The following is a 13,513-nucleotide window of genomic DNA, read 5'->3' as shown; positions in this document are numbered from 1 at the left end:
CCGTGTTACAGTGGTGTAGTTAGTGACTAGCAAGGTTACAGTGGTGTAGTTAGTGACTAGCAGTGTTACAGTGGTGTAGTTAATGCCTAGCCGTGTTACAGTGGTGTAGTTAGTGACTAGCAAGGTTACAGTGGTGTAGTTAGTGACTAGCAGTGTTACAGTGGTGTAGTTAATGCCTAGCCGTGTTACAGTGGTGTAGTTAGTGACTAGCAATGTTACAGTGGTGTAGTTAGCGAGTAGCCGTGTTACAGTGGTGTAGTTAGTGCCTAGCCGTGTTACAGTGGTGTAGTTAGTGACTAGCTGTGTTACAGTGGTGTAGTTAGTGACTAGCTGTGTTACAGTGGTGTAGTTAGTGACTAGCAAGGTTACAGTGGTGTAGTTAGTGACTAGCAAGGTTACAGCGGTGTAGTTAGTGACTAGCCGTGTTACAGCGGTGTAGTTAGTGACTAGCCGTGTTACAGCGGTGTAGTTAGTGACTAGCAGTGTTACAGTGGTGTAGTTAGTGACTAGCAGTGTTACAGTGGTGTAGTTAATGCCTAGCTGTGTTACAGTGGTGTAGTTAGTGACTAGCAAGGTTACAGTGGTGTAGTTAATGCCTAGCTGTGTTACAGTGGTGTAGTTAGTGACTAGCAAGGTTACAGTGGTGTAGTTAGTGACTAGCAATGTTACAGTGGTGTAGTTAGTGACTAGCAGTGTTACAGTGGTGTAGTTAGTGACTAGCAATGTTACAGTGGTGTAGTTAGTGACTAGCAAGGTTACAGTGGTGTAGTTAGTCACTAGCAAGGTTACAGTGGTGTAGTTAGTGACTAGCAAGGTTACAGTGGTGTAGTTAGTGACTAGCTGTGTTACAGTGGTGTAGTTAGTGACTAGCTGTGTTACAGTGGTGTAGTTAGTGACTAGCAAGGTTACAGTGGTGTAGTTAATGCCTAGCTGTGTTACAGTGGTGTAGTTAGTGACTAGCAAGGTTACAGTGGTGTAGTTAGTGACTAGCTGTGTTACAGTGGTGTAGTTAGTGACTAGCAAGGTTACAGTGGTGTAGTTAATGCCTAGCTGTGTTACAGTGGTGTAGTTAGTGACTAGCTGTGTTACAGTGGTGTAGTTAGTGACTAGCAAGGTTACAGTGGTGTAGTTAGTGACTAGCTGTGTTACAGTGGTGTAGTTAGTGACTAGCTGTGTTACAGTGGTGTAGTTAGTGACTAGCTGTGTTACAGTGGTGTAGTTAATGCCTAGCTGTGTTACAGTGGTGTAGTTAATGCCTAGCTGTGTTACAGTGGTGTAGTTAGTGACTAGCAAGGTTACAGTGGTGTAGTTAGTGACTAGCCGTGTTACAGTGGTGTAGTTAGTGACTAGCTGTGTTACAGTGGTGTAGTTAGTGACTAGCCGTGTTACAGTGGTGTAGTTAGTGACTAGCTGTGTTACAGTGGTGTAGTTAGTGACTAGCAAGGTTACAGTGGTGTAGTTAGTGACTAGCTGTGTTACAGTGGTGTAGTTAGTGACTAGCAGTGTTACAGTGGTGTAGTTAGTGACTAGCAGTGTTACAGTGGTGTAGTTAATGCCTAGCTGTGTTACAGTGGTGTAGTTAGTGACTAGCAATGTTACAGTGGTGTAGTTAGCGAGTAGCCGTGTTACAGTGGTGTAGTTAGTGACTAGCTGTGTTACAGTGGTGTAGTTAGTGACTAGCAAGGTTACAGTGGTGTAGTTAATGCCTAGCTGTGTTACAGTGGTGTAGTTAGTGACTAGCAAGGTTACAGTGGTGTAGTTAGTGACTAGCAATGTTACAGTGGTGTAGTTAGTGGCTAGCTGTGTTACAATGGTGTAGTTAATGCCTAGCTGTGTTACAGTGGTGTAGTTAGTGACTAGCAAGGTTACAGTGGTGTAGTTAGTGACTAGCAATGTTACAGTGGTGTAGTTAGTAACTAGTGGTGGTACAGTGGTGTAGTTAGTGATGTTACAGTGGTGTAGCTCGTGACTAGCGGTGATACAGTGGTGTAGTTAGTGACTAGCAGTGTTACAGTGGTGTAGTTAGTGATGTTACAGTGGTGTAGTTAGTGATGTTACAGTGGTGTAGTTAGTGATGTTACAGTGGTGTAGTTAGTGATGTTACAGTGGTGTAGTTAGTGATGTTACAGTGGTGTAGTTAGTGATGTTACAGTGGTATATAGTTAGTGACTAGCAGTGTTACAGTGGTATAGTTAGTGACTGGCAGTGGTACAGTGGTATATAGTTAGTGACTAGCAGTGTTACAGTGGTATAGTTAGTGACTGGCAGTGGTACAGTGGTATATAGTTAGTGACTAGCAGTGTTACAGTGGTGTAGTTAGTGATGTTACAGTGGTGTAGCTCGTGACTAGCGGTGATACAGTGGTGTAGTTAGTGACTGGCAGTGGTACAGTGGTGTAGTTAGTGATGTTACAGTGGTGTAGTTAGTGCTTGTGGTGTAGTTAGTGACTAGCAGTGTTACAGTGGTGTAGTTAGTGACTAGCAGTGTAGTTAGTGGTTTGTGGTGATAAAGTGGTGTAGTTAGTGCTTGTGGTGTAGTTAGTAACTAGCAGTGTTACTGTGGTGTAGTTAGTGACTAGCAGTGTTACTGTGGTGTTGTTAGTGACTAGTGGTGTAGTTAGTAACTAGTGGTGTTACAATGGTGTAGTTAGTACCTAGTGGTGATAAAGTGGTGTAGTTAGTGACTAGCAGTGTTACAGTGGTGTAGTTAGTGACTAGCAGTGTAGTTAGTGATTTGTTGTGATAAAGTGGTGTAGTTAGTGATTAGCAGTGTAGTTAGTGATTTGTTGTGATAAAGTGGTGTAGTTAGTGACTAGCGGTTACAGTGGTGTAGTTTTCAGCTAGTGGTGTTACAGTGGTGTAGTTCGTAACTTGTGGTGTTACAGTCGTGTAGTTAGCAACTGGTGGTGTAGTTAGTGACTAGCAGTGTTACAGTGGTGTAGTTAGTAACTAGCAGTTTTACAGTGGTGTAGTTAGTAACTAGTGGTGTGGCTGCTCTCACCATTCTCATCCAGAGAGAAGTCATCCTGGGCATAGCGGAACTTCTCTGGGCCACAGGCAATGAAGACATCATCATCACCAAAGAAATCCTGAAGACAGGTGACCTGGAGGAGCAGAGAGACACAGTACCATTTGAGAATGCAGTCCTGCAACAACACATATCAGATGTAAAATAAATCCATCTTAGACAGTGACCAGTGTAACATCTCAGCACTACTACCTCCTTGAGTCCTCATGTTCTCCCAGGTCACATCATGCTACTAACAGTGGCGGGAGCAGATTGGCTGAATACCCGGGGCACGGGTGGAGGGGTGTTTGGAGTGTCAACAAAGTAGCATGAGAGAAATATGATGCCAAGTTTTCAAACTACTGGTAGTTTCTTTGAGAAGATATAGCTACTGTATAAAGCGATCAATGCATTTGAACAACAGCATAAATACACCCATTTCACTGTTGCATGTCAAAAACCAAATGAAATGCCAAGTTCCTTAAATCTGCTGAGAATGTTCCAAAGACAAGCAACTATTCTGCACTATTCCCATACGATGTGGGAAGGTTCTATGCAAAATAACCAATGGACAACAAAGCTCTCACCAAGATCTAAGAAGCATATTGTTCTCAGAATGTTATGTGCTAGCTGGGATATTAGTTTGAAATTGGCATGGCAGCTAACTAGCTAGCTAGCTGCTTATCAAAAAAGTACAGCATATAACTGGCTAATTTGACCTCGCAAAAATTGACCAAACCATTTCTCAATGTTTCTCAAAATTACTGTAGCTGGGTAATTCATTTGATAATGCTTTGTGATACACCCGGTTTTATGATGATTTAGTCCACACAACATGTCACCCTGTCACCTACAGTAGAACAGCCACAGTCATGCTTTTTTGTCCTAGATAGTGTATCCCTCTGTCCTTCGACTGATATTGGATGTAGATGTCCGATTTATCAGGTCCCAGGCTCCCACGACTGTTATGATTATTTATTTACACGCTAATAAACACGTTAATTGTACCTAATTGTCACGCCCTGGCCGGAGAGGTTTTTATTCTCTATTTTGGTTAGGTCAGGGTGTGACTAGGGTGGGCATTCTAGTTTCCTTATTTCTATGTTGGTGTGGTTGATTCCCAATCAAGGGCAGCTGTCTATCGTTGTCCCTGATTGGAGATCATATATTAGTTGTCATTTTCCTTTTGGGTTTTGTGGGATGTTGTTTTCTGTTTAGTATCTGTTACCTGACAGAACTGTTCGTTTTCGCTTTGTTATTTTGTTTGAGTGTTTTTTTGATAATAAAAATCATGAAGACTTTCCACGCTGCGCTTTGGTCCACTCCTTTCGACGAGAGCCGTTACACTAATAGAGCAGATATAGTTTCACATGCAGAAGTACACGTATGGCGCGAGAGACTCAACGGGAGGGAGACTAGAACAGACCCAGAAGTTCTGACTGGGCACACGTTTGAGTGCCCCAGGACAGTCCATTAACTTCGTGCTGTTAAATTTTATGGTATGAAATCCTGTGATTTCATTGGGGCAGTTCCCCCCTCATAGAAAATAGCTGTAAAAACAATCCAAGCAATGTTGGCACAGCCTATGCGCCAGCGGAGCTGCTGTCAGAGTCACAGAGGGGCAGAGAAGTAACTGAACAGCTTGTTTTGAACAACACCTTTTAGAAACAGGAACAATTCACACATTTACCACACTTTCATGAGCATTTAAAACATCATCCATGAATAATATACATATATATATATATATATAGTTGAAGTCGGAAGTTTACATACACTTAGGTTGGAGTCATTAAAACTCATTTTTCAACCACTCCACAAATCTCTTGTTAACAAACTATAGTTTTGGATAGTCAGTTAAGACATCTACCTTGTGCATGACACAAGTAATTTTTCCAACAATTGTTTACAGACAGATTATTTCACTTATAATTCACTGTATCACAATTCCAGTGGGTCAGAAGTTTACATACACTAAGTTGACTGTGCCTTTTAACAGCTTGGAAAATTCCAGAAAATGATGTCATGGCTTTAGAAGCTTCTGATAGGCTAATTGACATCATTTGAGTCAATTGGAGGTGTTACCTGTGGATATATTTCAAGGCCTACCTTCAAACTCAGTGCCTCTTTGCTTGACATCATGGAAAATCCAAAGAAATCAGTCAACACCTGAACCAGACTTGTAAAGGTCTACAATTCTTTTCTGAATGCTTGGCTGATTTCTTTTGATTTTCCCAGACCTTTAATTATTCCTTATACATGCTACATCAACTATAATCCCTAATGGTTAAGTTTCAGGGTAGAATTATTTAATCATTATCTCTAAACATATAAATTATTTTATCAGGTTCCCACCATGAATAATGGAGGAGGAGGTGTGATGGTGTGGGGGTGCTTTACTGGTGACACTGTCTGTGGTCTGTGATTTATTTAGAATTCAAGGCACAACTTAACCAGCATGGCTACCACAGCATTCTGCAGCGATACGCCATCCCATCTGGTTTGCGATTAGTGGAACTATTTTATTTTTATTTATTTATTTCACCTTTATTTAACCAGGTAGGCTAGTTGAGAACAAGTTCTCATTTAAAACTGTGACCTGGCCAAGATAAAGCAAAGCAGTGCGACACAAACAACAACACAGAGTTACACATGGAATGAACAAGCGTACAGTCAATAACACAACAGAAAAAATAAAGTCTATATACAGTGTGTGCAAATGGCGTGAGGTGGTAAGGCAATAAATAGGTCATAGTAGCAAGTAATTACAATTTAGCAAATAACACTGGAGTGATTGATGTGCAGATGATGATGTGCAAGTAGAAATACTGGTGTGCAAAAGAGCAGAAAAGTAAATGAAATAAAAACAATATGGGGATGAGGTAGGTAGATTGGATGGGCTATTGACAGATGGGCTATGTACAGCTGCAGCAATCAGTTAGCTGCTCGGATAGCTGATGGTTAAAGTTAGTGAGGGAAATATAAGTCTCCAGCTTGAGCGATTTTTGCAATTCGTTCCAGTCATTGGAAGCAGAGAACTGGAAGGAAAGGTGGCCAAAGGAGTTGTTGGCTTTGGGGAAGGCCAGTGAGATATACCTGCTGGAACACATACTACGGGTGGGTGTTGTTATCGTGACCAGTGAGCTGAGATAAGGCGGAGCTTTACCTCGTAAAGACTTATACTGGCCTGGAGCCAGTGGGTCTGGCGGCGAATATGTAGCGAGGGCCAGCCGACTAGAGCATACAGGTCGCCGTGGTGGTTGGTATATGGGGCTTTGGTGACAAAACGGTTGTCACTGTGATAGACTGCATCCAGTTTGCTGAGTAGAGTGTTGGAGGCTATTTTGTAAATGACATCGCCGAAGTCGAGGATCGGTAGGATAGTCAGTTTTACTAGGGTATGTTTGGCGGCGTGAGTGAAAGAGGCTTTGTTGCGAAATAGAAAGCCGATTCTAGATTTAATTTTGGATTGGAGATGTTTAATATGAGTCTGGAAGGAAAGTTTACATTGTAGCCAGACACCTAGGTATTTGTAGATGTCCACATATTCTAAGTCAGAACCATCCAGAGTAGTGATGCTAGTTGGGCAGGCGGGTGCGAGCAGCGAACGGTTGAAGAGCATGCATTTAGTTTAACTAGCGTTTAAGAGCAGTTGGAGGCCACGGAAGGAGTGTTGTGTGGCATTGAAGCTCGTTTGGAGGTTTGTTAACACAGTGTCCAAAGAAGGGCCAGATGTATACAGAATGGTGTCATCTGCGTAGAGGTGGATCAGAGAATCACCCGCAGCAAGAGCGACATTGTTGATATATACAGAGAAAAGAGTCGGCCCGAGAATTGAACCCTGTTGTACCCCCATAGAGACTGCCAGAGGTCCGGACAACAGGCCCTCCAATTTGACACAATCTGTCTGAGAAGTAGTTGGTGAACCAGGCGAGGCAGTCATTTGAGAAACCAAGGCTGTTGAGTCTGCCAATAAGAATACAGTGATTGACAAAGTCGAAAGCCTTGTCCAGGTTGATGAAGACGGCTGCACAGTACAATCTTTTATCAATGGCGGTTATGTTATCGTTTAGTACCTTGAGCGTGGCTGAGGTGCACCCGTGAACAGCTCGGAAACCGGATTGCACAGCGGAGAAGGTACGGTGGGATTCGAAATGGTCAGTGATATGTTTATTAACTTGGCTTTCGAAGACTTTAGAAAGGCCTGACTTCCCTGAACAGTTGCTTATCGTGGGGACTATTCGATTCTATTGCAGTCTGCCACAGGATGTTTTTGTGCTGGTCGAGGGCAGTCAGGTCTGGAGTGAACCAAGGGCTATATCTGTTCTTACTTCTACATTTTTTGAAAGGTGCATGCTGTCACGCCATGACCTTAGAGAGCCTTTTTATGTTTCTAGTTGGTTTGGTCAGGGTGTGATTTGGAGTGGGCATTCTATGTTTTGTTTTCTATGTTTCTTTATTTCTATGTTTTAGCCGGGTATGGTTCTCAAATCAGGGACAGCTGTCTATAGTTGTCTCTGATTGGGAATCATACTTAGGTAGCCCTTTTTCCCTCCTATCAGTGTGGGTAGTTAACTTTGTTAGTGGCACTATAGCCCTGTTTAGCTTCATGGTCATTTATTTGTTTTCTTGTTTGGTTGGCGACATTTACTAAAATAAAAGGAATATGTACGTTCACCACGCTGCACCTTGGTCTTCTTCCGACGACGGCCGTGACACATGCTTATTTAAGATGGTGAGGAAATTACTTTTAAAGAACGACCAGGCATCCTCAACTGACGGGATGAGGTCAATATCCTTCCAGGATACCCGGGCCAGGTTGATTAGAAAGGCCTGCTCGCAGAATCAAATCAAATCAATATATAAAGCCCTTCTTACATCAGCTGATATCTCAAAGTGCTGTACAGAAACCCAGCCTAAAACAACAAACAGCAAGCAATGCAGGTGTAGAAGCGTGGTGGCTAGGAAAACTCTCTAGAAAGGCCAGAACCTAGGAAGAAACATAGAGATGAACCAGGCTATGAGGGGTGGCCAGTCCACTTCTGGCTGGGCCAGGTGGAGATTATAACAGAACATGGCCAAGATGTTCAAATGTTCATAGATGACCAGCAGGGTCAAATAATAATAATCACAGTGGTTGTCGAGGGTGCAACAGGTCAGCACCTCAGGAGTACATGTCAGTTGGCTTTTCATAGCCGATCATTCAGAGTATCTCTACCGCTCCTGCGGTCTCCAGAGAGAAGAAGTGTTTTAGGGAGCGTTTGACAGTGATGAGGGGTGGTCGTTTGACCGCGGACCCATAGCGAATGCAGGCAATGCGGTACTGATCGCTGAGATCCTGATTGAAAACAGCAGAGGTGTATTTGGAGGGCAAGTTGGTCAGGATAATATCTATGAGGGTGCCCATGTTTACGGATTTAGGGTTGTATCTGGTGGGTTCCTTGAAAATTTGAGTGAGATTGAGGGCATCTATCTTAGATTGTAGGACTGCCGGGGGTGTTAAGCATATCCCAGTTTAGGAGCAATCAATTCACATATAGTGTCTAGGGCACAGCTGGGAGCTGAGGGGGGTCTATAACAGGCGGCAACAGTGAGAGACTTATTTCTGGAGAGATTAATTTTTAAAATTAGAAGCTCGAATTGTTTGGGCATAGACCTGGAAAGTATGACAAAACTTTGCAAGCTATCTCTGCAGTAGATTGCAACTCAATCCCCTTTGGCAGTTCTATCTTGACAGAAAATGTTGTAGTCTGGGATGGAAATCTCAGAATTTTTGGTGGCCTTCCTAAGCCAGGATTCAGACACGGCAAGGACATCAAGATTGGCAGAGTGTGCTAAAGCAGTGAGTAAAACAAACTTATGGAGTAGGCTTCTGATGTTAACATGCATGAAACCAAGGCTTTTTCAGTTACAGAAGTCAACAAATGAGAGTGCCTGGGGACACGCAGGGCCTGGGTTATCCTCCACATCACCCGAGGAACAGAGGAGGAGTAGGATGAGGGTACGGCTAAAGGCTATCAAAACTGGTCGTCTAGTGCGTTGGGGACAGAGAATAAAAGGAGCAGATTTCTGGGCATGGTAGAATAGATTCAGGGCATAATGTACAGACAGGGTCATGGTGGGGTGCGGGTACAGTGGAGGTAAACTCAGGCATTTTGTGACGATAAGAGAGGTTGCATCTCTGGACGTACTAGTTATGCTGGGTGAGATCATCGCATGTGTGGGAGGTGGGACAAAGGAGGTATCTGAGGCATGTTGAGTGGGACTAGGGGCTACGCAGTAAACTAAAACAATGATAACTACCCTAAACAACAATATACAAGGCATATTGACATTTGAGAGAGACAAAGCGAGGCATAAAGCAATCACAGGTGTTGATTGGGAGAGCTAGCTAAGTCAACAACGGGTAAGACAACAACAGCTAATCAGCTAAGACAACAACAACAGGTAAAATGGCAATGAATGGGCAGAGAGGGTCAGTTAACTACACACAGGGCCTGAGTTCGAGGCTGTGGCCGACAGATAAACAAAAATAAACAAAATGGAGTACCGTGATTAATGAACAGTCCAGCAGGCATCAGCTATGTAGCCAAGTGATCATAGGGTCCAGTGAACAGCAATAGATGAAACAGGGAAGCCGCTGGGTAGTCGTTACTACCTAGCAAGCTGTAGACACGGCGTTTAAAGTTAGCAGGCGCTCCGACGTCCGGCAAAGGCCGTTGGGGGCACAGCGGATGGAGTTACGTCGGCAGACCAGTCGTGGTGGAACGGCGGGGCTTCGTGTCATTTGTTTCTCAACAGGACAATGACCCAAAACACAACTCCAGGCAATATTTGTAGCTACTTTTAAGTAAAGACCTGCAGTCAACTTGTACTTGTTAGGCGATAAAGAAAATCGTGTTCTTCATTTCAACGGTCACATAATATTTCCTTATGAAGCTTACCGGTAATTCCCAGTCATGTGGTGTTTGTTTACAAACACACAACATGAGACCAGAACCTTGTGAGTCACTCACTGTTGTGTAGCACGTATCAGGTGATCTACTGTAGTTAGGGTATGGCATTTTAGAACTAAATGTTTGCCAGCTAGAAATGTTATAACTATTAAGTTAACTGTCTAAAATGTGTTAAACGTTCTGAGGTTGTGCATTTGATTTGCTAATTTAGTAGGTGGTTAGCTATCTAGCTAAGTGGTTAGCTTCTTCCAAAATCAAGCTTTGCTTGGTAACAGCAGAAAATCCCCTACTGGATCAAGAGCCTTGCTGTCTAATATTTGTTTTGTGCAGCAAACGATGAGTAGCACTTTTTTTATAACTTCATGAGCTGGGATGTCTGTCCAGCAAATAGTTTAGGTTAGAGATTGTATAAAATGTTTGCAATTCGCTTGTTAGCATTTCGTTTGCATTGTCTATGGGATTTTACTTGTACTTGTTAGCATTGCTAATCTTCGGATTACAGAGGCTCAGTAGGGTTTGAAAATAGTGCCCCTTATGGTCAGTGCCAGTATTACTAAATACCCCGGGATGGTACAAGGTCGGTATGAAGGTATAACAATCTGGATAATGCCAAAGCCTTCAAATGTAGTCCAACAGCAGTCAAAAACATTGGTTTACGGTATGTAACCACGATTCTCATTGGTCACTATGGGACCAATGACCCGCCAATGAGACCCAATGACCTGCACAATCTCCCATAGTGAGATGTTGAACCGAGTTGCCTGAAAGAGAACTCGCCTATAACAGCTAGTCCTATAGGTAGTATTCAGCCAATGAAAGAAAGCTGCTTGTGCCTCTTAAGGACACTTGACATGTTAGCATGGCTATTAGAGCCACACATTACAATCACACACACAGTCTAACGTTACTGAGTCTTTCATAAATCACTAATTAGTGTGTTTAAAACTTCTTATGGCTGCAGCCCGACACCGGTACACTTATGACAACATCCAGCTCAAGTGCAGGGCGCGAAATTCAAAATATATTTTTTTTAAATATTTAACTTTCACACATTAACAAGTCCAAGACACCAGATGAAAGGTACACATCTTGTGAATCAAGCCAGTGTAACGGATGTGAAATGGCTAGCTAGTTAGCGGGTACGCGCTACTAGCGTTTCAATCAGTTACGTCACTTGCTCTGAAACCTAGAAGTAGTGTTGCACCTTGCTCTGCAAGGGCCGTGGCTTTTGTGGAGCGATGGGTAACGACGCTTCGTGGGTGTCAGTTGTTGATGTGTGCAGAGGGTCCCTGGTTCGCGCCCGTGTCGGGGCGAGGGGACGGTACTAAAGTTGTACTGTTACATTGATGCTGTTGACCCGGATCACTGGTTGCTGCGGAAAAGGAGGAGGTTGAAAGGGGGGTGAGTGTAACGGATGTGAAATGGCTAGCTAGTTAGCGGGTACGCGCTACTAGCGTTTCAATCAGTTACGTCACTTGCTCTGAAACCTAGAAGTAGTGTTGCACCTTGCTCTGCAAGGGCCGTGGCTTTTGTGGAGCGATGGGTAACGACGCTTCGTGGGTGTCAGTTGTTGATGTGTGCAGAGGGTCCCTGGTTCGCGCCCGTGTCGGGGCGAGGGGACGGTTTAAAGTTATACTGTTACACCAACATGTCCGATTTTTAAAATGTTTTACAGGGAAGACACAATATGTAAATCTATTAGCTAACCACGTTAGCAAAAGACACCACTATTCTTACTCCATCAGTTTTTACTCCATCAGTAGCTATCACAAATTCGACCAAATAAAGATATAAATAGCCACTAACCAAGAAACAACTTCATCAGATGACAGTCTGATAACATATTTATTGTATAGCATATGTTTTGTTCGAAAAATTTGCATATTTCAGGTATAAATCATAGTTTACATTTCAGCTACAATCAGAAATTGCACCGAAAGCAGCCATAATATTTACAGACACCAACGTCAAATACCTAATTACTCATCATAAACATTTCTGAAAAATACATAGTGTACAGCAATTGAAAGACAGGCATCTTGTGATTCCAGACAATATTTCCGATTTATTAAATGTTTTACAGCGAAAACAAAATGTAGCGCTATATTAGCGTAGCCACAATAGCCAGAAACACTTGGGCGCCCACGACCAGTTCACATGCACGACAGATATTAGAAATAGCATCATAAAATGTTTCTTACTTTTGGTGATCTTCCGTCAGAATGTTGGACATGGTGTCCTTTGTCCAGAACAGTCGTTGTTTTGATCTGGAACGGCAAATATCCCTCTTCATTTAGCATGGGCACTTGCCAAGTGGCACGGATCACTCCAACGTCAACAAAGTCAGAGAACGGAACACGGCAAAACTCCCGAAAAAATTTCAATCATCTGATTAAACTATATTGAAAAAACATACGTTACGATGATATGGTCACATGTATCAAATAAAATCTAAGACGGAGATGTTAGTCGTCCATAACGGGAGCAAAACAGAAGGCATATCCATGTCCTCTTTCGCGCGCTCCAGAAACAGGAAGTGGACGGTCACGTCAAAGAAATAGCTTTTATTCCACCTCAGACCAAGATAAACACAAAATTTCTTCTCTCACAGCCTCTTGACACCCAGAGGAAGGCGTATGAAGTGTACGTAGACTCTTACGTATCATGACCATGTATAGGCAGGAAGTTGAACAGAGCATATATTTCTGACATTCCACTTCCTGGTCAGGAAAAGTGCTGCAGAATGAGTTCTGTTTCACTCAGAGAAATAATTCAAACGGTTTTAGAAACTAGAGAGTGTTTTCTATCCAATAGTAATAATAATATGCATATTGTACGAGCAAGAATTGAGTACGAGGCCGTTTGAAATGGGCACTATTTAACTGGCTACTCAATACTGCCCCTTGCAGCCATAACAGGTTAACACAGCTCAGTTTAAACCATTCCTCTAGGGTATGCTCCCCTCCACTGCAGCTGTTCATATCAGAGGCTGCTTACTGGACAGATGTCTCTGGCCACACCCCTTTCACTGATGATCCTCCAATAGAAAAGCCCTGTTACTGGGTAGCAGGTTTAACCCTGTGGCGCTAGGTTAGGCTATGCTAGTCAGCTTTTTTGATGAGGAGGATCCCGGATCAGGGAGGGAGAAGCGGTAGAGGTTTTAATAGGCCCTCCCACACTCTCTGGTCTCCCTGGTGACAGGGGGTCCAAGCAGGGGGCCACGCGCCAGAGGTTCAGGCCCTGGAAGGTATTACATCACATCACAACCTCTTTTGTGATACACGTCTAAACTATGAGCTGCTGCTAATTGTGGCGCGCCACACCCCGGCAGCTGCCATGATGCTTGTCTTCTCTACTGGAAATTCTGCCAAAAGTGGAGGATTGTCCGGACGGCATGGCGTCTGGAAGATGTACCCCTTCCATGTCCCACGGGTCCAGGCCATGGCCAGGGGGTAGGAGTGGCACAAACCCTAGGGTCAAACAAAATGACTATATATAATCCCTTTCTTGCTTGCTTTGTAGACCTCTAATTAACGGAACTCTTTCATCGA

The 13,513-nt window shown here is 43.3% G+C and overlaps 1 protein-coding gene across 1 annotated transcript in view; it reads right to left on the bottom strand.

Moving 5' to 3' along the window:
- LOC120021710 (neuronal migration protein doublecortin-like) overlaps positions 1 to 13,513 on the bottom strand; it is an 82,585-nt gene that overhangs the window by 24,774 nt on the left and 44,298 nt on the right. Inside the window, exon 3 of the mRNA XM_038965552.1 lies at positions 3,001 to 3,103. Within this exon, the coding sequence (XP_038821480.1) occupies positions 3,001 to 3,103 (103 nt within the window). The remainder of the gene's footprint in view (positions 1 to 3,000; positions 3,104 to 13,513) is intronic.

Source organism: Salvelinus namaycush, chromosome 26, assembly GCF_016432855.1.
Source record: "Salvelinus namaycush isolate Seneca chromosome 26, SaNama_1.0, whole genome shotgun sequence".
NCBI classification, from domain to species: Eukaryota; Metazoa; Chordata; class Actinopteri; order Salmoniformes; family Salmonidae; genus Salvelinus; species Salvelinus namaycush.
Note: the sequence above shows the minus strand (reverse complement) of the source record. Positions and strands in the feature narration are given on the sequence as shown.